The sequence below is a fragment of the Argiope bruennichi genome, chromosome X1 (assembly GCF_947563725.1).
Source record: "Argiope bruennichi chromosome X1, qqArgBrue1.1, whole genome shotgun sequence".
Classification (NCBI taxonomy): Eukaryota; Metazoa; Arthropoda; class Arachnida; order Araneae; family Araneidae; genus Argiope; species Argiope bruennichi.
Genome location: NC_079162.1, coordinates 41,573,427 through 41,598,716, shown reverse-complemented (window position 1 = coordinate 41,598,716; position 25,290 = coordinate 41,573,427). Strand labels below are relative to the sequence as shown.

The 25,290-nt window shown below is 28.9% G+C and overlaps 1 protein-coding gene across 1 annotated transcript in view; it reads left to right on the top strand.

The window, feature by feature from the left end:
• The first annotated feature begins 3,418 nt into the window (after positions 1–3,418).
• LOC129958622 (inactive pancreatic lipase-related protein 1-like) overlaps positions 3,419–25,290 on the top strand; it is a 60,632-nt gene continuing 38,760 nt past the window's right edge. Inside the window, exons 1-2 of the mRNA XM_056071220.1 lie at positions 3,419–3,587; positions 6,842–7,119. Coding sequence (XP_055927195.1) covers positions 3,473–3,587; positions 6,842–7,119 — 393 coding nt within the window. The 5' untranslated portion in view covers positions 3,419–3,472. The remainder of the gene's footprint in view (positions 3,588–6,841; positions 7,120–25,290) is intronic.

The window sequence follows — 25,290 nt, the reverse complement described above, 5'->3', positions numbered from 1 at the left end:
ACGCAAACCTTTGAAACCTTGAAGAACTTTTCCTTTCCGAAATGGGGATTTCTGTAGCATAAAACCATTAGCTATTTCATTTTGAGACATCTTGCTTGAGTGAATTGGTTTCTAGGTCGTAAAAAGAAATGTTCCCTATATGTTGTTGTTTCTTATGGCACTTGCTATGGACAAGCCCGCTGTAACGAAGACAGCGATTTTGCCGGTGTGGGGAGCGTCTCTTGTTTGTTTAGTAGCGCCAACTAGGGTCAAGTGTACGACTTTGCTACTCACGCATCACTCATTCCCTTACACAAACCCTTTTTACAGGAGGACACATTCACGCATCACACAGATAGAACAAAGGAAGAACAACCATGCCCAAACCGGAACTCGAACCCAGGACGCCCAGATGACGGGGAAGATGCGCTACCCCTATGCCAGGACGCCGGCTTCCCACCCTTGATCGGAATAATTTTAATAGTTATGAATTTGAAAACGGAAGTTTTCCTGATATCAAATTTTCATATATGTCTTCCCCCCCTCCCCATTAAATAGAATTACTCCAATCTTTAATAAGTTTGCTCCCCCCCCCAATAATGGCTCTCAGAAGAAGTGCTCTGCCTGCCCCACCTTAGTTACTTAGAAAGGCACTTAGCCCCACTTAAAAAGGCATAAAAAATTAAAACAAATTACAAATTCGTATTCTGAACAGAAATACAAATTTAAAAAAAAACGTTTTGAATGCATTGAATTTTTATTTCAAAGAACACAGACATTTCCTTATCTACTTAATCTACAGAAAATTCTAGTTATATAAAATACATTGATTTCAAGTTAAAATTTTGAATAATGAGTACAGAAATGAATTTATAACAATTCATTAGCTAGATTTTCTTTCGAAGATGGGAATTATTATGATTTTAACGCATGGCTTGTCTACCAAATCGAACAGGGCGCGCTCTCACCTCGATTATTATTTTGCTTAAAGCTTAAAATGTCGAATGAGGTATTTAAAGGATTTTTAACGTTTGCTACTAATATTTGGCATTCCAAAAATCCATCTACTAACCTGTGCATTTGGGCATAGAAAATACATTTAGCACTATATCAATCAAGTTGTCGAATGAAACAAAGAGATTACAATTTAATTGAATGCTTGAATTAAATGTAGAAATAATATTCTTTGGAAACACATAAAACTTAGTTTAGTTGGTTGAAGTGAGTGGGAAGTCTTGCCGACTTTGGATTGCCATAAACCGTTTGCGCGGCTCTTTCGATCCTGGAATCCTCCAGTCCAACCTTACTACCAGTCCATTGCCGCCCACATTCTGTGCAGCATAGCAAAATCTAAAATTTAAATATATATATATATATATATATATATATATATATATATATATATATATATATATATATATATTTGCCTTTTTAAAAATTTATATTAATACTGAATTCTTGCAAATTTAACGAAGCAATTTATGAATGAAGCTGAAGATGTGATTTTTGAATGAAATTAAATTGTGAGATCCTTTTTATATGCGAATTTTCAGCTGAAGATTAAAAAAAAAAAATCACTGAGGGGTAAAAAGAAAGAAAGCTAAAACAGGAAATGCGCTTCAAATTTGTTTATTTTTATTTTCTCTTAGACCAAGTATAGCGGAAGTATTGCAATTGTCCAAAATTTGAACTCAAAATTTTGACGAATCTCAACGTTTCAGACTGTCTGAGTTCGAAAAATACGTTTTTGGCATTATGTTTGTCCACTTTTCTGTGAACACGATAACTCAAAACTATTTTGAGCTACACGGATGAAATTTGGTATATGGACTTACGACCAAAGTTGTAGACTTTTATCAAATATTGAGCACAATCCATTCCCAGGAAGTCAGTCTGTTGGATTGTTTGAATACAAGTGAACTCGATAATTGCAAAAAGAAGAGAACTAGATAAATAAAATTTTCGGTTCAGAGATTTAATATCTTTATTACAAAAACACCTATAAAAGTTTGAGTCAAATCTAACAAAAGATTGAAAATCTATCGGTTTGTTCTTTCAGAGGCATGCAAACACGATAACTTAAAAACGCGATGACTTAAATATATTAAATATGGTATGTGATTTTGTGACAACAATTGTACTTCCATTTCAAATTTTGCTTTCATTCGGTCTGCAAAAAGGGGTTTAAAATACATATCAGCATGATAGACTCAGTAGATTCACGCCAAGGATCTGCATTTCTCAACTATTGTTCGCTAATGGCGTGAAAAGTATTTGCGGTCTTATCCCATGATTCATAATTTTATGCAAGGAAGGGGGGAGGAGAGGGGGATAAGATCTTAGTTGGAGAGCTTGCTAGAAAGTTTCTGGGAGACCACTTCTACTATACCACGATTTGAGAAAAATCTGTCAATAATAAAAATTTGTTTCAAAGCTATTTGTCACGCTAATTCGATTTATTTGTATCTTGCTCTTAAATTAGTATTCAATAGATTAAAGAAAAGTATTCAATAAAATAATTTTATTAGAAACGCATGCTTCACTATTAGTTATTTTTTAAATTTAAACATTACTTTAAGAAAAATTATCTTAAAAAAACTAAATTTTTAAAAATTTAGTTTAAACTAAATTTTCTAAAAATTTTTAATTTAAAAAATTACTGAGAGAAAATTTCATCAAGTGACATTTGCTAACTTCTTTAAGCGAATGATCAGTTCCAAAGTTATCTTAGAAGTGTATTCCTGAAAGTTTTTCCAATAGTGATTACCTTTGTAATGGGGGAAAAAATTATGTTATCTTTTCGAAGTAAAAAATATCTTGCTTCTAAAAAAGAAAAGAAAGTGAAGCATTAATTTCAAACCAATATGAAATTCAGTTTAAAATATTTGTGTATCAAATTTTAATGAAATGTTTCAGCTGAAAACGATTTTTTAAATAAATTATTTGGTTAAAAATATCGAAGAATTGGAGAGATGAAGATTTTATATTTTTCGCAATATTTTTCCACCATTATCCATTTTAGCCTCAGATTTGGAGCAATTCTGAAAAAGAGACGAAACGCAAACGCTTTTGATTTCTTAAGGAATTCCGCTTCATTTTGCTTGCAAACTATAATAAAGCTTTAATTGCCTCCTCATCTAAGCATTATCCGCTTTGTCCACCAGAATCCTTCTACTCTGGCCCCCTGTGGTTCTATTGACCCTGAGCTTCATTAGTTCTTCTCTTTCAGGGAAGAAAAAAGATTGTCCGGAAGGAAATATCGCCAACGCCTCTCCTTGCACAGTAACAAAAATCAACATGTCAAAAAGAAAGAACAAGAATATGTAAGTTAGTTAGTGGACTTATATGTTGGGCAACATGGGCGGGTCACGCTTGAGATAGTGCGAGATGTGGTGAAAGGAAAAGTGTCCTTCTAGGAAATCATTGTTCTTCGTCATACTGACCTCCGGCCTTGGCACCTGGATTCTTGAGCGGCTACTCCGTTTCCTCAGTTATGTTCAAGATGGCAGTGATGCACTTACTAGGACTTCTTCTCTTGGCTTGTAATGCGTACACGCAACAGGTGGATAGAGAAAGAGAGGTTACATCAAGTCAGCAGATTGATGCTGGTAAGATAAGTTTTTAGTCAATGTAATTATTAAACTTTAGTAGTATGTTTCTGCAGAGGATTGAGAACATTTATGAAAAATTGAGTTTTTATGATAAAAAAAAAGCTTAGTATTAAATAACAATAATAAATGATTGCTGATTTCATATACTGGAAACTATTTAAGTGTTACATTTTTAATTATTGGATGGCGTTGTTTCTGTACTCTAGACAAAAATGTGGGTATGCTGAGGTAGATATATGGATGAAAGGCTAAAATTGTAAATGACCCTGCAAATGAAAAAAAAGGAGAAACTGGTATAGGAAAAAAATGTTGGTTTTAAAAATAAAAATGAAAGGATAAAAAAAATAATCTTAAATGATAAACAAACAAATATTAGAATGAATAAAATTTAGATGCAAATAAAAAGTTTTGAATAAATATATTTAGGATAATGAGTAAGATTGAAATTTAGATGAGAAATATTGAGATATCAGGGTTTTACTTTCTGTAGAATTTATATAAATGAATTATAAAATAAATATAATGCCAACTATTCTCTGCAAGATTTTGTTTACCTAAATAAAATTAAACAAAAAATGCAATGGATTAATATTACATTAACTTTTATAACATTACATTAAAATTTTGATGTTTCAAATATTAATGTTCATTAGATAAATTTATTAAGCTTAGAAATAATAATGGCCATAAGTGAAAAGGAGTATTATTAACCATTTCTGTAATTGCAAAGATTTTACTAAAAACTGTTAAAAATTAAGTCCATAAATTTTTCTAAATACATAGGACTTAACATTAGATGGGAGTCTTCGGAGATGATAGATAAAGTGACTAGAAAGTTAGTCAGTTAAAATTGTACAAATTTCTTATTTTGTTTTAATAGGTAGTTGTGGGAATATTGCCTGTAATAGCAATTTTTTTAGCAATTCTTTCGTTTTACAGAATAATTGCTTTTAAATATTTATTTAGTTAAATTAAAAATATAAGAATAAAATGATTTTTTTAAAGATATTTTTCGGTAAATTTTATTCGTTAACATTTATCAAATGTAGTTGTAATTTTAATTCAAATAACACCTTTTCTCATCGATATTAGCATATGAAATTTCTTACTTCTTTACCAGATTTCTGGTTTCAATTAACCATAAATTATCATCTCGGATATTTTAATCATAGTTCACTTCTACAATTTCGAATTACCTAGAAACTTAATTATTAATGCAAAACACTTTTTTCAGTGGAAATCTCTTCCAAACATCATTGGAAAAAATATATTTAGTTCTTCGAAAGATAAGAACCAAGCATATTTCATACCTGGTTCTGTTTATTAATTAAATCAAGAAAAACTTTCCACAGATATATTTTCTGATAAAAAAGAAGTCATAACTTTTAGGAATCTAAAATTATTCTGTACTTCAAACTGCTCTAATCTTCGATTATTATTCTGCAAATATCATACTTCATGAAATAATGCCATGTGTGTCTCCAAGGTCGTAGTTTTATTCTATTTCAACCGAGTTGGAATTGTGAAATGTGTTTAAACTCGAACTAGACTGTCCGTCCCCAAAGGAGTCTTTCAAATATTTAGTTTTGCTTATGTTTGATTGCTTAAAAAAATAAATATACTCCTGTCTCTCGACAATTGATGAGAATTCTCTCGTGTTCTTCCTTTGTTTGCCTTGTACTGTCACTTTATATAGCTTTTGGCATGGTATTCTTTTTGGCATTAAACTTCTTTCTGAACAGATGATCCTACTTTTAAGAATTCATTGAGAGCATTTTTTATCTCACATTTTAAAATATGAAACGCTCTGAAACTGATATTCCTTTGCAAATTTTCTGTTTTTCAAAATAGTCACGGGAATGGATTATTCTCATTTTCCTGTTTCTTGAAAAGGATAATTTTTTTCGCTTGATTATTCAATAATTAAAAAACCGCATGAAAAGAAAAGTGATAACTGCGTTAACTTTCGGATAGTTTATTTTACCAATTAGTAGCTATTCTAGAGCAATAGGAATTTTTCTATTTACTGTACATCTAAATAAATATTAATAACTACACTAACAAAACACTTAAGGTCTGTGCAAGAATATAACTCAAAACATTTATCTGTAAGAATATAAAAATCAAAAATATCGCCTTTTAAATATATATATATATATATATATATATATATATATATATATATATATATATATATATTCGTTTCTGACTCTTTATTTTTCCATCAACATCTCGAAAAATCTAATACTATTTTTTCATTTTAATATTATATTCCAAGTTAGGTTCTTGAAATTATTTTTATTTGATTCCAGTTGCATTTAAAATTAGAAAATTAGACAGGCTCCTTGGATTATTTTTGCACAATAAAGCAGTAAAACGTGTTTTCTTTTCTAATTTGTTGATGAAATATTAATTAGTCCCAACCCAAAAGTCCCAACAAGAAAGTTTTAATGCCCAAGTGATGGTTCCATCTTTACCAGTGTTTAACTTTATGGGGTTATAGTTTATTAACTTTACCAGCGTTTAAACTTATGAGGTTATAGTCTATCACAATGTATAACATGCAATCATTCTATAGGATGTCCAAATTAAATATAGAATATGTGTTTTTATATATTTCAGACACATTCCTTAGGCAAAAATACCATGACATTTTATTGAAGGTATTTTTTTTTTTGTCAAAATATAAATAGAAAGCTTTTACTGAAATTTGAATTTCGAAATATAAATTAATTCGAATTTTAATTAATTAACTAATTAAAATAAATAAAAAATAAAATAAAATAGATAATAAATGAGATTATTTCTACAGAATGGAAGAAAGATCAACTTCTTGTGGAAGTATTTGTACCTCAATGATAAGTAGAAATATAACCATATGTATGGCGCAGTTTGGCCAAGATAGGCTCTTGTGCCATTAAACTTCATAAACCCAAACCCATAAGCAGAAATGGCATTTTATATTGCAATCAAATTACCCTGTCGATGCAAAAGTACTTTACATTTCGTTACTTGATTTTGCATATATGCTTCACTTAACTCAGGAATGCATACGGAACGAATGTAAAATATTCATATAATGCAGATACCTCATATTTTAGAACATACAAAGCTTACTTTAAGATAGATCATATCATTTGGTTATCTTTGAAATTTATACGAGCAAATACAATTCAATATTCTTAGTTCTTAAAATTATTTCAAGTTTATTACCTTGCTTTTAAATAATATTTTATAATTTTTGTTTTCAGAGAAAGATGGTCTTTTGACGCGGTGCTATGACAAATGGGGTTGTCTTTCGATAGGCGATCCCTTTTTTTCATCCTTGAGACCCATCAGTTTATTTCCCATTCATCCTGATACATTAGATCCACAATTTCTTCTCGTAACCAGATCTGCTCCTGATGTTTTCCAGAAAATTCGCACAGGGAATAACTCTAGTTTTTCCCAATCATTTTTTGATCCTTTACGGCCAATCAAGATCATTCTTCACGGTTTTCGTGAAAGTGGGAATCAAGACTGGATTAAGGTAGATAAATATTTCTTTATTCCTTTTTATTCCTTTCCTCGGTTAGTGCTCAGTATTTGCTTTAATGCCTTAATAAGATTTAGTTTATAAGTATCACTAGGTGGAATAAGTTAAAGATAATAATCCTATGCGCTTAGCATAGTTTCCGTCAAAATGCCAAAACTTTGTATTTTTGGTTACACATACACTTTATAAAACACAAAATATATCATATTTCATTAAAAGTTTAAGATTCAAAACATATGGGAAGATATTAATGAATAGAAATGGTTGCTTATCGCAAATAAGTTAGTGTGAAGAATGCGAATGTTATAAAATGTAATGACACAAAATTTCAGATTTTTGGGACAAAAAAGAGTAAATGAAGAAGGCAGTTATTCACATTTCCTACTGTATTTTTCACAAAACGGAGAATAGACAGGAATATTTTACTATGGTTTGCAACATTTTTAGAGTATTTTTGATCAAAAAGGATTTAGTAATTTATTTTTATATAAAAATTGTCTGCAATTTGCACAAATTGTTTTATAAAATAAACGCATAAATAAACAATTCAGCGCAAAAAAATTGCTGAAAATGCAAGATTGATTCTAGAATTCAGCATCATAGTGCAGCTAGATAAACAAGATTAAAAAGATGAGTCATTTCTAAGGTAAATGATGGAAAGACCGTCGGAGATTTCCTGCTTACTTTTTCAACCTTTTTATTTTAATTTATCAATCTTACATCTATTCATAAGGATATATTTAATGCTGCATTTTTCAAGAAACATTGTGCCCAATGGGTGAATCAGAATGTTTGAATAGATTCTTCCATTGTATTATCTTATCAGTTGAATCTTGACTAATATTTCTCATTCTTTGTGTGAATAAGGATTGTAAATGATAGCTTTCATTAGAAACTTAATTTTATACATTTTTCTATAGTTTGGATATTTTGAAACTAATTCGATTTTATTCATTTAACAAATAATATATATATATATATATATATATATATATATATATATATATATATATATATATATATATTAAAAAAATGTATATATAAATATATAAATAAAAATGTATATATATATATATATATATATATATATATATATATATATATATATATATATATATATATATATATATTTTATGACCAAGATTCATGAGGATGTTCGTTCAAGCATTTTATAATATACATTTTTATTTTATATAATTATTTTGCTGATGGCAATTTTAAATTCTTTCTTAAAATGAAATCGTTAAGTGTTTTAGACAGAATACCTTGCATTCTTGTATTTTGTCAGCAGATAGTTAAATACTGCGAAAACATTTGAATCTGAAATTTGCCATTTAGTTTTGGGATCATTTATGAATCTAAAATTAAATGTTATCAAAATCTGCGAATTTGGTGCTACATGGTATCATTAAAAAAATTTTACTTTTAAAAATAAAAAAATAATAATAGTAATGTACCTTAACATTCAAATAATTGAAAAAGCTATCAGTGACCACATTGATATAACCTTTATTTCCACCTATAATAATTTCTATAAAATATCAAAATGTGTAATTAATTTTGATGCCAAAAATTAAAAATTTTTGTTTTTTAATGGTTGCAAAATTCTGTTCTGTAAACAAAAGTAGTATACTTAAAGAGTAGGCAAATAATATTTCAAAAATTTTCTAGGTCTCATTTTAAATTTATTTGGACGACTAAACCTTTTTATATCATGTACTATTTGTGTGATTTATAAATTTTTATAACTGATAATATAAAGCATCCTCATCAACGTCAAAGAGGATTTTTTGTTATTATTACCTATAGTATATGAGGTATACAAAGAAAACGTATTGTAGTCGTCAATAAATTCGAATTTGAAACTTTGACGAATCTCCCCATCAGACCTTCTTGAACCCGAAAAACACATTTTTGGAATTATGTCTGTAACTTAAAAACTCTTTGAGCTAAGCAAAGAAATTTGTTATATGATCCTTACACCAAATTTATAGATTTCTATCACATTTTGTATGAAATTCATTCAGATGTAGACTGTCTATGTGGTTGTCTGAGTACAAGCGAGCATGACAACTACACAACATGAAATGCTAGGTAAATAAAATTTCATACCAGACTTAGCATTTAAAATGTAAATCCGTATTGGAGTTTGAACGAAATCGGTCAAAAGGATGACTATTTGTTAATAAGTACTTCCACATGTATGTAAACGCGATAAATCAAAATTCAATAAATAGAATTTAGAATGTCATCTTGTGGTTTCGGCTATAGTTCTGTGCCAAATTCTGAATTCAACCGACTGATAAAAAGACGTCCAAAATATACATTCGGTTTCTTTGTACTTTTTTGTTAACCGCATGACAGCAATTAATCGCTGGCTCATATGCTTTTTCTTAACTATTATTCGCTAGTAGCATCCGGTCAATACACAATTATAGATTTTCGTTACTATATTACGAAGCAGACCTCTCATCTGCGGGATAAAAAATAAATTTTTGTCCAAAGCTCACAAATTTATTCGGGGGAGGAGGATAGCTATTTAATTAGAAAATATACGAGAAAGTTTCGGGGAGATTATTCTAGATTTTTCCCCCAATTTTTTATTTGTTTTGTTATATTTCGTCATTTGAAGAATCTCCTTCTGTGTGGTTTCGTCCTATATGTTTACTTTCTCATGAAAGTTCCAGTTCTTTAACATGGTCTTTGCAATTTGTGGTAATAACTTCTAATGAACAATCATCGATTCTTAATGAAACTTTGAATTTAAATCATTTCCAATATTTAAAATCTACCACATCCTATTCAGTTTATTTGATCCACATCTTTGGATTTTAAATAATGTTTTAATATAAGTTTTGAAAAATTATCAATCCATGTTTATATGTTAATATTTTTATTACCTTTTGTCATAAGTTTCAAATTTTGCTCTCTCTCTCTCTTTTTAATTCATATTTATATGATAATATATGATCTCATAACTTATGATATATGATCTCTGGCGCGTCATTTCATGAGATTTTTCTTCCTGGAAAGGCTCAAACATACCTAGCCAGGAGAAGGTTAAAATGCTCTTTTATTGATTTAATAGTTTCTTTTTTAATTATGATTTTAGAGCTGAGCTTATTAAATTATAGATCCCTAATAGATTCTTTCTATAAGAATATGAGTACGGAATATCACTAATAGAAGAATATTTCAGTATTATTCAGAAAACATTCTGCAAAGAAATAAGAATTGGTTTGAAATATCTTGCAAATTTTTTTTTAAAAAAAGTATTAGATCCGATTTTGATAACAATGAATTAAAGTTCCCTTTGCATGTCTTTTTTTTTTCATGCACATGGGGAGTTGCACATTATTTTTGAAGTTATAACAAATGACTGGCGTGAGAAGTTTAATCCATGAAATAGATGTAAGGAAAAAAAAATGGATTTAGAGAAATGGATGTAACAGCATTTGAATCGTAATCTGCTAGCTAGCTCTCTTTTATTTCCACATACAATAGTCGCCGCTTGTAGCGATCATGAATGTAATGGTCTATCGGTTGTACTGATCAAAACGTGGATCGTCCGTATCTAACACATAGAGAATTCTCCCTTTCTGGTAATTATCAATACGCTTGTGGTGATGAATTTCGCTGATCGAATGGTTCGGCATTGAAATTTTTTCAGGGCTAAACAAGAGGATACTCTAATTCACTGAATAGGCGGTCGACTTTTTCGAAGAAGATTATGAAGCCTGGATCAATGTCATTGCTAACTGAAAGAGAGTAGAAAAACTATAGAAGAAACAATTTGTCGTTCCAAGATGATTCGAAGAAACGGCGGTATATGGCATGAGGATAATGCTGATGTAGAGGACACGGAAGAGAAACCATAATCAGCCCATGAAACTCTGCAAACCCTTCGTGCTTTAAAAAGATCTGTTCAATATTGTTCTGAGTCTGCTGAACGTTATTTATATGAAAGGTTTATCCGATGTTATTTGATAACTCAAAAAATAGTTTAATCTTGATAATTTTTTAAAAATGGCTAAAAAATTAAATATGCATGAATATTTTTTCATTCTTTGCATTGTACACTCTGCTTTTCTACTGCTCTTGCATACTTAGAGAATTATGTTATTTTTAAGTAATGTTGGATGTATTTATTATTCGGATATTGTCATCACTTTGGTTTGGACAAAAAGCGATTACTACAAGCGACTTACGCTGTAGTTATGAAGCTAAAATTCAAATATACTTGATTAGGGTTTATTTTTCTTTGACTGGAATCCATGAAAATTTTTGAAACTGAAATATAAGAATCTTAATAGGTATAGACCATTCAGAATCTGTACAAAAAAAAAAATAAAAATTCTTTGTTCTTCTCTCTCTTTGAGAATTCATTTTTGATTCACAAAACATAGAAACTGAATGAATGCCAAAGAGATTTTGATATTTATGATTATGACATAGACTTAATTATAAAATGCCGATCGAAAACGTTGTGCAATTAAAAAAACCATTCATTTTCTTTTTTATATTTTGTAAGAAACTAAAACATTAACAAATAATTTGAAGAGCCAAATTGTAATCTTTAATTCTTGAAATTATTTCTAAGATTGAAACAGATTTACGACAAAAATAACTAATTTCCATACATTGATTGATTAATGAGAATGTAATCTTTGCTTATGCATGTCAGTATATCACAGTTGATACTTCCATATCCAAATGATTCTCATTATGTTGAAAATTACTGAAATACGGTAAACAATCCGTTTGTAACAAATACTGAAGTTATTAGGCATAAGCAAGCCACAAATATGCAATTCAATTTTGGAAAGTCTTGAGAGAGAGCATATAAATGAAATATTTTTTATTGGTTATTTGGTTAGTGACCAATACAATTTACTTTTTTACTGATTCCAAATATAATTGCAACTTGTTTTATAAAGGTAGATTTATGCAGAAGAGTTTAAATAATTATTGGAAACTAACATTCTTCGTTTCTAAAAAATAAAATTTATAATGAGTCTTGGTTATTTTTTGTCTCGTTTAGTGTAATTAAATTAAATTAATCTCTGTTTTTAATTTACACGAGAGTTATTTTAGGGATGCAAGTTTAAAATAGGATTGGCTACAAGAATACCACCCTAGGTAGCATTTCCCAATCCAGTATTCCACATCATGTCGCCGGGAAGACTATCTTTTCTGGTTGATTGCAAAGCGAATATTGTACTTAGTAGACTAAAGTATTTTGAAACTAAATTATTCATCTATAGATTTCCTTATTTAATAGTATTTATGCTGATAATATCTCGGATAATGTGCAAGATTTGTCGGGAATAATTTTACAGAGTACTTATTTGGAAATATACAAATTACTATTCTGATTTTTGCATTTTAACCATTTTTTCCTCTCGTTGTGTGTTAATGCTTTGATTTAATAGGCAATTGAAATAGAAGCAATATCAGAATTCATTTTCTTTGCGGATCTAAAAGTAATTTTTATTGATAAATTTAATATTAAATCAACCCCGTTGATTTGATTTTTTTGGTATGTTTCTTTCTAAGAAGCTGAGATGAACAACTATTTGGGTTCACATTTGAAAATAGATTAAAAAAGAGTTGAACTGAATGGGTGATTAAATTGCTCTCATCAAAAATGAAACCGATTACTTTATAGATTTGCTTTCCAGATATTGACGGTTAGTAATTTTTTTTAATCTTTCATTTTCATTCCAATTTTTGTCAAAGATTATGTTGCAGAATTCAGCACACGTACTATTAGGAGATGTAAGAAAGAAAAACTAGCCAGAAATGCGTTGAATGTATGATCAAACGCCATTATCAAGAGCTAGAGAATACAGGAAGTTGCAGAAACGAAAAACTACGAATGGTTGCAAACTTGCTGATATTTTAATCTTAGGTAATGAGTGTATACATGCAGATTAACTACCAATACTTAAAACTTTTAACGCACACAGTTATGCATATTTTGTAGAGGCAATGCATGGATTTACGAATTCTTTTGAAAATATCGGTATTTTACTAATTTTTGCAGTAATGACGGAGATTCCTACTCCAATATTGCAATACATTTATTGTATTTTTGTACTCAAATCCTTCCCCCCCCCCATCCGAATCAGTACATGAACCTTACACCATCTGAATAGGTTGTGTCGATATGGAAAAGTAAATAAATAAAACGTAGCATTCGTAAGCTGTTGTGTGTTCTCTTAAGCAGCCGGGAATTGCGGTGATGCCCAGTTACAGAAATGACGAATGGCCTCCATTTGCTCAACCGATTGGCTTTTCCTGCCATACTTTGTAATTCACTTTTAGCTTGTTTTTGTGTTTTTCCTGTCTTTCCAAACAGCTTGTATGTTAAATTTTAAAGCACTCTTTGAGTCTCTATGACAATTTTTTTAAAAAAAAGGCTGACTGTTGAGATGAGATGCTTCTTAGAATTACTTTAACAGTAAATAATTTATTTCAAGATATTTATATGACAGGTGAATGTTAAAAATTATAACTGCTCACAGAGGAATATCATATACTTCGTAAATGACAGTACACAGAAGGCTTATATTATTTAAAATTCCATCGATTTGAAAGTGATATTAAAAATTTAAACACAAGGTAGTATATATTCCATTTATTCCAAAATAAACGTATTTATTTAAGGTTCTGAGAATGCAAATGGACAAATGGATTGATTTAAAATAAAGTCATTGAAAGCAAAAACTTATCTCCCATATGACAACATAATTTCAAATATTTAATTAAGGTGAATCAGAAGTGACATTCTTCAAGTATATCATATTTACAAATATTCATTCTTTAAAAAGATTAGCTTACGAAAAATAGCGAGATTTTCTTCACTGCTGTTAAAGAAAGTTAACATTTAATTCTAATTAGATGTTCGATATTATGCAATAGATGAAATTAAATTTTCTCATTCTAATCTCAAAGAAGAGCAAATAGGCATCACGATGTTTAATTTTGAATGTTTTTTTTTATATTTAGGTGTAGTGTTTAGATTTAACAATTAGCTACTCTAATCCACTGGAAGTATAAGTATTTCATAATTTACGAAGAAGATTGTGAAGGCAATGTTTTCGTACAGAAATTGTGGAAATATACAGAAGTTACGATACAATCTTTATAAATGTACTTATTTACTTTAGAATAGATGATCCTTCTATTTAAATGATGACGCTATCAATAGTTTTAATACTTATCATTCAATTAATAACATTGTTATTTTCTTGTATACAGAGATTGAAGGAAGGATTGCAATGGTCAAAATATTCCATCTTAATATTTTAATGAATCTTTTTTAGACTTCCCTGAGATTAAAAAAAAAAAGCCATTTTATGGATGATTCATCCATGAGCATAATAATTCAGAATGCAGTGAGCTATAAGGATAAAATTAAGTATGCATTTTTATTACACATTTGTGGATTTATATATCAAATTTTGGATGACGGGAATTCTTTTGTCTTTCCCTGGCATATGGACATGATAAATCGAAAACAGCAAGATCATCTCGATAGTATTTGCATCATGTTTCTCATCAAGTTTGTAGAATTTCAAATTTAAAACTAAATTTGTCAAATGTTGACTTCCATTCGTGAGTAATCGTAATGGAACCACAGCCAACCATCCAAAGCATACAGTGTAAACTGAATGCCAAACTTCACGACAGCACTGAAAAGGAAATTAAGGTTCAGTCTGAACAGTTGTCACTAGCATGGTACAATCTCTCCTACAGATAGAGGGGATAAGACCTGTCATTGCAGTGGTGTAGTCTCGACTTCACACCATTACAACATCCACCAAAAAAGCGAGAACCAACCATTATACTTCAAGGTTCTTATCTCAATATCTGAGGTGGCAATGGGTTATAATCAGAGAATCACAGAACAGGAGACTGCTCATTATTTTTGCTCCTCGGTTATTCTGTTAGGTATTTTCGTTGGCCTTTGGATACCTCAGGTTCCTAGTAATGATTCTGATAGGCCAAATTATTCTAACCCAAGGTATACAGATTTGTTAAGATTGTCCTGTTTGAACCTGTTTAGTATCCCTTTGTCAAATATAAGCATGAAGGGAAGAAAAGTTCTTAATGAAATCGGTTTGAACAATATTAAAAGAACAATAACTTAAATAATGGCTATGCCTTTATTATTTAGTTAGAAAATGTAAATATTTGCTCTTCTCTAATCTTTTCATAAATTTTTATTGTTATTTTGAAATTTTTAAAAATTAATAGCTATAAAGATTGCATCTCTGATGGGAGAAATGAGATCGTTTTGTAATGTTTATCACATGTTCAGACGTACGTTAAAAAGGGAAGCAAATAATCTTCAAATGTATTTTGTTCAAAGCATAAAATTTATTTAAAAGTTTGCATGGGGCTTTTCAAAATCATTTTCTTATTCCAATTAGAAACTGTATATAGAACCATGACTCCACGTTTTTAGGGAATAGTTAAATAAAGTACAAAGGAACAAGGTAGGGAAAAAAACCGTTAAAATATTCGACACACAGCTTGAAAAAAGTACTAAAAATAAAAATCATGTGAACTTAGGCAGCATAATTTCATTTTAAAATCAGCCATTATTTTTTAGAAATTTCATTGGTCGTGATAAGAAATATGATGGAATAAGATAAATCTAAAAGCGTGGTTTTATTAATTACGAAAGAAAAGAGAAGAAATGCTGCCAGATTTTATCTTACAATGTCAAATGAATTTCCTCCATAAATTTGCAACTTTTCCGAGCTTATATCTTAGAAACGGTTGGTGAAAAAGAAAAGAAGTGATTAATTGGGCTGATTAATATAAAAAAGAATTAGACTATCTTCATTAGATTAAGAAGTGAAGTTTTTAATTTTAATTTTACTACTTTTTTGACAGGCGGAATTATATTTTAAGCATCCTTAACAACAAAAAAAAAAAAAAAAAAAAAGACTATAAAAGTGTTTAGAAAGAAAGGAATGTTTGAACTTCTGCTTCATTGAAATCTACCTTGAATGAGATAATAATTTACCTTATTTCCTTTCAATACTTTACTGAAGCAATCAACACAATTTATAATTATTTTTATTCAAAATGAAAAACAACTGACTCAAATAGACAGAAAGAGCAATACTCTTAGAGGTCATTGGATGCTTGAATTGTGGTTTTCCTAAACTTTACGAATAGGTGTGTTTCAGGGAAAATGTTTTTTATCGTTATTTTAATTAATTCGCTGTCGCAATTCCATGTCATGCCATTCCACATTTCTTTTCTTTTTTCTTCTTCTTAATGACGGGTAGTTTCCTTGTGTAATGCATTGTATGCCATAGTGTTTCCTTATTCATAGTCTGAGCGATGCAGCGCTCCTGAGTAATAATGAATGAAGCATTGCTTTGTACGCATAAATTCTACGTTTCTAAGAAATAAATAAAATTTCATAGTGATTGTTCGTTGTGATTTTAAATGGTGTGAATGGAAAATATTATGTAACTTTCCACGTGCTAGTGAATCATTGGAATGAAGGAAATTATGGCTGAAAAAGAGGTAAAAAGACCTTGAAAGTTTCCTTTTGAAGAAAGCGCGCGCTTTGCAAGGCTAACACAAAGAAGAGTTTCGGACCTTTATTTTCAAGGAGCGGAAAAACTTTTGTTTTCATTATATGGAAGCTGTTTACTAATTCATCTGTAATATATCATCAGATACTACGATTATTTGTATAAAACCTTGCGACTACTCAGCTATTCCCTTGAATAGTTCATCTCAGCTCTTTTAGCCAGCTCGTGTTTTATACCAGAGAATTTACCTTTGCATTTCGAGCTAAAAACATAAGGAAGAAAAATTCTTTTGACAAATGTTTCTTTCCCTTTGTGAGGAAGTGGGAACAAGCACTCCTGATATTTTTTCTTTTTCATTTCGAAGACTTGGACAAACGGCTTCATTAAATTATTGGAAAGAACTTTTTTTTCAAAAGTTGTTATTTTTTAAGTACTTTAATTTTAAAGAATAAATTCTTCGAAATTAAAATACTTAAATAAGGAGTTTCAGTATTTGCACTGGAATTTTTCCCAAGAATGAAAGTACATGTTTTTTTTTTTTTTTTTTTTTTTTTTTACAGCGTTTAGGGAGGAAATAATTTATATATTTATTTTGCACCTAATGTTTTGAAAATTAATACTGAATGACTACCATTTGCTTTTAATAAGCAATGTCTTTATTTGTTATGCCATTATTCATTAAAAATAGAAGGTTGTATGTAAATCATAACGGATAAATAATGTTTGTAGTAATTTCTACAAAGTATTAACCATTTTATAGGCATTGTCCTTTTTAAGTATTTAATTTGATATTTTTTTGTCAAGTGGTTTAATCTTTAACACCTTTTAAATTCATTTACTAATTCTATATCAATCATTAGCAAATAAATAAAATTTCTTGGTTTGCTTTTTAATGATATTATTGTTTAGAATATGAGCAATTTCAAAAATGCAATTTTTATAACATTTGAATTATAATTTACAAAAAGGAAGGCCTGGCTATGATTTTCAATCATATTTTAAATTCTTTTGATGTATTTCCGAGTAATCACACTCGGTTTTTGTAAAATATGGTGTTATGAAATATTTTTCTAAAACAGAATCTTATTTTACTATGTTATTCAACTCTGTCTAATGAAATAAGAATTGTACTATTGCTGATAATGAAGCCCACAAAGTGTTTAAATTGATCTACAATTATTGCCTGTTCCAGAACTTGTAAATGATCAACAATTAATTTGAACTTGAATTATGATCATTAACTTGAATTATGATCAACAATTAATTTATAATTAATTGTAGATTACAATTAATTATAATCTAGAACTGAAAGAAGTAAAATTTGCAGTGTCAGTTGATTAATGTTAAGCAATGCATTGTAGAGATTGTTTAATTTTTTTCAGCAGACAGTGCAACTTCTTTCTAGAATCACGGCGGTGTCTGCAAATTCAATGAAAAATTTTACTTTTTTAAATGTCAATGTTTTTTGTGAGTAAACAGAAGATATTCTATCTGTATATATGATGCTATATTACATATAAATTCAATGCTGCTTCGCTCTTCCAAACTTTTGGATTCAATTACGATAATGTTTCCTTGAAATGCCCAATATGAATAGTAATTTCTTTTTGACATATTAATGAAACCGTCTTGAAATATTATTGTCTTTTAAACTATTCATTTGTACGAAATTTTTTTTGCTTTATTTCATTACTAGTCGTCTTCAGAGTCCAGCTAGTTTGCAGGTTATAAATAATTTCTTTTAAATCATTTAGAAGTAACTTCATATATATGATTCCCTCATATTGGTAAACAGTAAAGCTGTGTTTTTTTAATTGTTTTACAAATTTTCTGTTCATTGCGTATGCGAATTTCTCCAATGGAGACCAGAACCATGACATCATAGCGCTATTAAAAATGTAAATATGTGCTTCATCTATCTTCTAAATTTCTTGGTACTGTAATTTCACTTTTTTATTCCTATTCTTAACTATATAGATATCAAACATAATAACTCTTCTTTAGTTTTCAGTAATGGAAAAAAATCAGGCGATTAAGTAGTTGATGTTACAATTAAAAGGGTTTGAATTTCAATCACACAATGTAATCTATTGTAAAATTGAAATCAGTGAAAAAAAAACTATTTTTAAAATTTCGAAATGGCGTAAACTTTATTTCTGTGCATTCTTCAATAATATATATGAAAATTATTGCAAAAAGATGCCACGATTCTGCTTATTTTTTTCTAATTAATTTCGATTCTATTTACCACGATTCAGCTTAATTTAAAATTCAAACTAAAATGTAAAAAAAAAAAATTGTTCCTAAGCGCACATTTCCACTCTTCCAAAATAAAGTATTATAAAGTATTGGGTAATTCTAGGTCAAATGCTTGGTCCCGTTGTACACTTGTTTTTTCTTTGAGGTTATTTACATTTCCAGACTTGGCTACTGTATCATTGATCTACTGTATTACAATTTTTTTTTTTTTTTTTAATTCGAGATTTGATTTCAATATCCTTTGAGAAATTGCTGAGAAAAACTTATCATCGCGGCTGTGCAAGCACAGAATAGCACAAATAATAATGATTAAATTAAAATGCTCTATGCATCATGGCCCGTAAAGGTCCAATTGCATTTTTTATTAGAGAAAAATGTTGCTTTGAATCTTTTACGTTATGCAATGTCACTGAGTTTCTGAAAAAAAAAAAAATCAATTTGCCTTAAAAAAATCGGGAAAAAAAATAAAAATAAATTAGCTGATTTCATAGCAAAATATATGAAAATAAATGTTAATTTACTACAAAAAGTGATCAGTTTTGTGAATTCTGATTAATCGTCACCAAGAAATTGAAATAAAAGGTGGAAAAACTATTGATAGAAGTAGAGGATTTTTTTTATTATGTAAAGAATTTTCAATAATAAAACATGAATTTGATTATAAATAAAGCACATATGGATTTTCTTTTTCTCTTTATAGTTGAAACCGTTATTTGCAACGCTTTCAAGAATAAAAAAATTCTGTTTTTTTCAGAGTTATATTGCTAATGTGAATTTTTAAGAATATGTGAATTAAGAATAAGATCCTAACAAAGTAGTAGCCACAAAAATAAATTTTAACACAGCTGTTACATTCTTCTAATATCTTGTCAGAATTTAGTTATGAAAATTTTTGAAAGGTGGGATTTTGAGTTAAACATTGCTTTTAAATGTCGCATGAATACAAAACGGGATTTTAAGATGGATAGTAAAAACATTCCTTTCAGGAATGAGTACTTAAAAATACAAAGAGCTTAAGCAATACTCGAATATTCAAGAGAACAAAAGAATGGGTGAAAGTGAAAGGACGAAGTGATAAACGTATGCTCTAGAAGAAGAAGGGCAAGGCTCAATGAAATTTGATATGTAAAGTGTATTATTATCTACAAAGATATGATCTTTTAGCAATAGGTAATTAGGACAAAGGAATAAAGGTCCTGACACAGGAAATATGAATATCGAAAACAGGGCGCAGTGACCCAGTCTAATTATTTAAAAGTGAATGAAATCTCAGTCGCCATTCCATGAGACAAATACTGAAAGGATATTAAAAAAATAATTAATAAGCCAAAATATTCATATCTAGAAATAATTAAAAAATAAACATCTTCTTTAAATTTTCTTCTTAAACATCTTCTTTAAATTAGAAATAAATGCCCAGTCAAGAAAACCAAGCATAGATGTTTGCCAACAGTCAAACAAAGTGCAGTTGATCATGAAAATTACATATTAATTGTCTGACAGTAAGAAATCCTTTTTATTAAATTTGACTCTGCATTGTTCAGCGTCTCATGGCCAAACACTCAACCATACCAACACTATTCCAAAGAATAGTAGAAATATTGGAATATAAATTTAATGTAAAAATGAATTTTTTACTTGCATTTAAAGCCATTTCCCTATATTTAAATTTTTTTTCCCTTCAATTAATCTAGATTCTGTAAATTTTTATGATTTTACTAGATTTATGGGGCACTTTCAAGTTTATTGTTTAAATGTGTGTGCAATATCATTCCCCTCATACAAAAGTAATTGTCCTGGTTTGGAGAAGCTCTAGAATTCTTTAAAACACTGAACATAAGTATAATTTGAAGATTATAGCTTCTATCGCATGATAACATTCGATTTCGAAGGAAAAAAAAATAATATCAATAAAAACAGTTTATAAAAACACACTTTTATTAGTATTCTAGAAAGCAATTTTTTATTTTAATTATTTCTACTTTTTAGTTTTTAATTTGCATTTTATTATTATAAAATAATAAAATTTTAAAATCATATTATTAAAGAGGTTTGAGATTTTTTCTCAAATATCCTAATAGATGGCGCCACGATATAGAATAAAAAGTTGCCTGTGTTTCTACGACGAAAAGCTGGACGCTAAAAGGAACCAATAAGTTAAATTATGGCGATTAAGCGCAAGATTTGCTCTATAAATCTATTTTCAGACCCATAATATTGAATGAATTTTTAGCTTGATCAGCAATATTTTTCAAAATATTTGGAAATAATAAGTTTTTCAAAACAGAAAATTAATGAAAATCGTAGACGCTTATTGGGATGAAGAATTGGAAATAGTACGTAATGATATCAAAATTGAACCTGTTTTGGACCACATAAAAAAGATTTTTAAACAAATTTCTTTGAAAAATTATCGCAGAATTGTTATAATTATCAGTACATGTCCTATTTTTCCCAAATTCTAGTAATAGACTATGAATCATACTTAATCAGATATTTGAAAATATTACAGCTATCAAAATATGCCGATGTCTAATTACAATTGATGGGAATCTGGACCCAGTTATAAATCGAAATTGCGCATGTTTAGATAACCATAAATTGCTTTATTGAACAAACTTCCCGCTTTGCCGATGACTCTATAATCCATAAGTTAGACAAGTTCTGAAAATTTTCTCTCCAGTTCATTCACTTACATAATTTCTATCCATTTTAACAGGGTATTATACCATATGGAATCCCTCCCCCCCAACCTCTAATTTCATTCCAATAATTTCTTTGAAAACTTCGCGTTTCAGTACTCATAATTTCCCCAGGATTTTTTTATTTCACTGAGAGAACATCATTCCTTTATTTTTTTTTCTCGAATTAACAATTATTATTTAAATTAAAAGGACAATTCAAAATTCAATGTGGAGGTGCATTTTGGCGCTTTGCTACTGCAGAATTACGATAAGAAACTCCATTTACCGCAGATGCATACATACATAAAATGGCGGCCAAGGAATATATATCAAATGAGTGCCCCTTCACTCTTGTCTATTATGAAATGTAATTCGCGTATTTCTCAGTGATATACTACTACTGGGAGAGCTAATATTAAAATAGCAATTAAGCTTAAATAATATTTTATACTATTAATGTTGTTACAAAATATACACCTTCGGTAACAGCTGATTTCCCCATCAAATTACTTATAATAATTTCATTAGTTCAACCAATTTTAATTTAGTTATAGAATTCATTTAATTTTTGGTGCCCTGAAAGCATTAATTATTATAAATAACCAAACAATAAATTCGAAACAACGAGGGAAAGAATGCAGAAAAATGTGTTACTATTTGAACTAAATTTTGATGCATAAAAATGAAAATGTTTGCTTTTTTGCATTGCATTTGACTGTCAAAAAAGTTTTAGATGGAATGACTTTTTAGAAAATAAGTTTTAATGATGATTATCTAACATTGGTCAAGTATAAATTTAAGTTAAAATAATCGCATATTGCCTATTAGTAAGTATATATTTAAACAAATTATAGCCCAGAACTGAATAACAAAGTCATTGCTATAGTCACTTTTATCCTGAAACTAAACGAAATTGCTATCTTATGAAATATAATCTAAATATTTCAAAAAATTAAAAACAAATTATCGATAGGAACTATTTAAATACGCTATGTAGTAAATACATAGCATGTCAAAGATAATTATGAAATATAAATTGCTGCATGCTCAAAATAACAGCACTGAAAAAAGTACCATTTATAAGCTGAGAAATATCTAAATCATATTTAATCTAGTTATATCGCATAAAGAATAACAGAACTGAATAGTTACATAACTTTTGACCTTTAATACGAGAAAAATCGTCATTTCTCTTAGGAAATGCACAATAAAACTAGTTTTGGGAAAGTTTTTGCAAGAATTGCTTGTCATTCCTATAACAGAAAATCGAAAAACCTTGTCACTGATGTGAGGTTTTGTTGTATTGCTTGAATCTGACGTCCCATTTAACCCTACAGGTGTTTTAAGATAACTTCTTCGGAATTTCAAAGCTTCCAGACTTCTTTTGAGGTTTCTTTGGAATAATTCAATTTTGTTCTTTGAGAAACCTAGCTCCAGTTAGTCCCAGGTTGTATAAAAGATCTAGTTCTGTATGATCTTACACAATTGAATAGAACCATTGAAATTTCAAGAATCTAGAGAATAAAACATTAAAAGGACACTTGCTATTCCTAAATGTAATTGATAGGTACTAGATAGAATTTTGCGCTTTCTAGTAATGTCACCCAGGGCTTTTGTCCTGTTTGCCACACTCTTGTTATGCCACTTACCAAATGAAAACGGATGATTACAACGGATGAAAAGTGTATTCAATTCTCACCTATTGAAAATTGAGAAGATCCTCCAAAGAATAAGCAAGGGAATCAGGAATTTTCAGCTTCTTTCATGCTTGAAGAAGCTTCACTGTACCCATCTTTCAATTTAGGCTCAAAATTGCATGGTTCTTCCTAGAACTGCCCTCGTATTGCCTCCTAATGTGGCCAAACTAAAAACTATCACAGTTCACTTAAAAAATTCTTTCTGAGCCCTATGAAGTATTATTGTTCGATCTTCCTGATTTCTGAATTTTTTTAAAAAAAATTTTTAAATCACTGATAAAAGCAAGATTTTTTTTTTTTTTCATATTTGTTATTTTTCTAAAATTTTATCAAGAGAAGTGCAAAAATTGGAAGTGCAATTAAACTTAAATAATATTAACATGTAAAATATTTTTGAATTAACATGTCTTACATATAACTGATAACTTCACTATTGGTATTAAATATGGAAAATTCATTATTCTAAAATATGTTATAAGAATATTTTACAAAAATATTTATAAAACAAATTTTATTAAATTATTTTGAAAGTTGTTAATAAAATTGGGCTTCCTTTTTTAGAAGTAAATTTTATACATTTTATCCTTAATCTCTTAACCGGATTGACTGTACTTGAAACGTGTATCGATTTATTGCATTTTTTTATGTTCTGAACAATACTTGATTCATAAATGTAATAATTAGAAGCAAAAATTACGTATACATAAAACTCATTCCTACAAGAAAAATCTGACTAAAAAGATTATAATGTATAAAAATAGTAAAATAAATAAATACATAAAAATACACAAAAGGAATAAAGACTAAAAAAAGAAAAGAAAAAAAGGTAATGAAAACATGAATCCAGCTCAAAGACTTTATCGTATGTCACTTACGAGTAAATTTTTTTTTTTTTTTTATGTGAAGGAGTGACAATTATTAAAAAATTGGTCCCATTAATTAATTAATGGAAAAATCAAATTGATGGTTTGAAAAATGTAGCTTTGCATTTTAGATTTAAAGAAACATTTGAACAGAAGAGGTACAGTTGATTCTTCATGTAAAATTCACTACTAATTGCTTTTTGCATGAAAACAATTAATTAATATTGCAACATTTTTTAAACATGAGTAGAATAACTTAACACTAATGAAGTTCTGTTAAACTTTCTCTATACTGTTTAGGTACAACGATACAATAAAATTTTTTCCAACAAATTAAAAATTTGTCATTCATTCTTGTTTGCTCAATTTTCATGCAAATGTAGTTGCCTACTAGGCCAATAAAAATTTAATTTTCGAGGAATTTGTACAAATTTATTAGTGTGAAATAAATAAAGTCTTTTGGTAGAGAATTTGATATATTTTATAACCGGCCGCCAAATCTGTTGTGTATTAAAATAAATAAAACATTTTATTTTAATGCAATAAAAATTACCGTTACCCAATTTCAGTTTCAAAATTAATGATTGTAAAGGAAAAAAGAAAATGTCAAGGTGGGAATATCATGTCGGCAATAGCTTTCTGAAAGTAAGAGGAAAAACAAAGGACTTTAGATGATTTCCCAACGAAAAAAACAACAACAAAGGTGTCAAACGAGGAAAACTTTTGTTATCATCAACATTAAGTACATATTGGAATATTTTAAAATTTTCGCTAATGATTAATGAATGTATATTGCGACGAAGAAAAAAAAAACATTTGAAATTGATGCAACCCTAAATTAAGATCGAGTTAACGATATGTCTTATTTTTTTTGTTATAAAAAACAATATGCTTTATTTTTAATAATTGTCTTATATCCAATATTTACATGTAACGCTGATCTTTTGTTTAAAACTGTTTCTATTGACGAGTGGCTGTATCGGAAGGCATATCCAGTTTATATGCCGAATGATTACAATATTTTAGGAGGGGGGAGATAAAAAAGAAATCCAAAACAGAGATAATATCTGTTGCATAAGAGATAAAAGTAGACTCAATA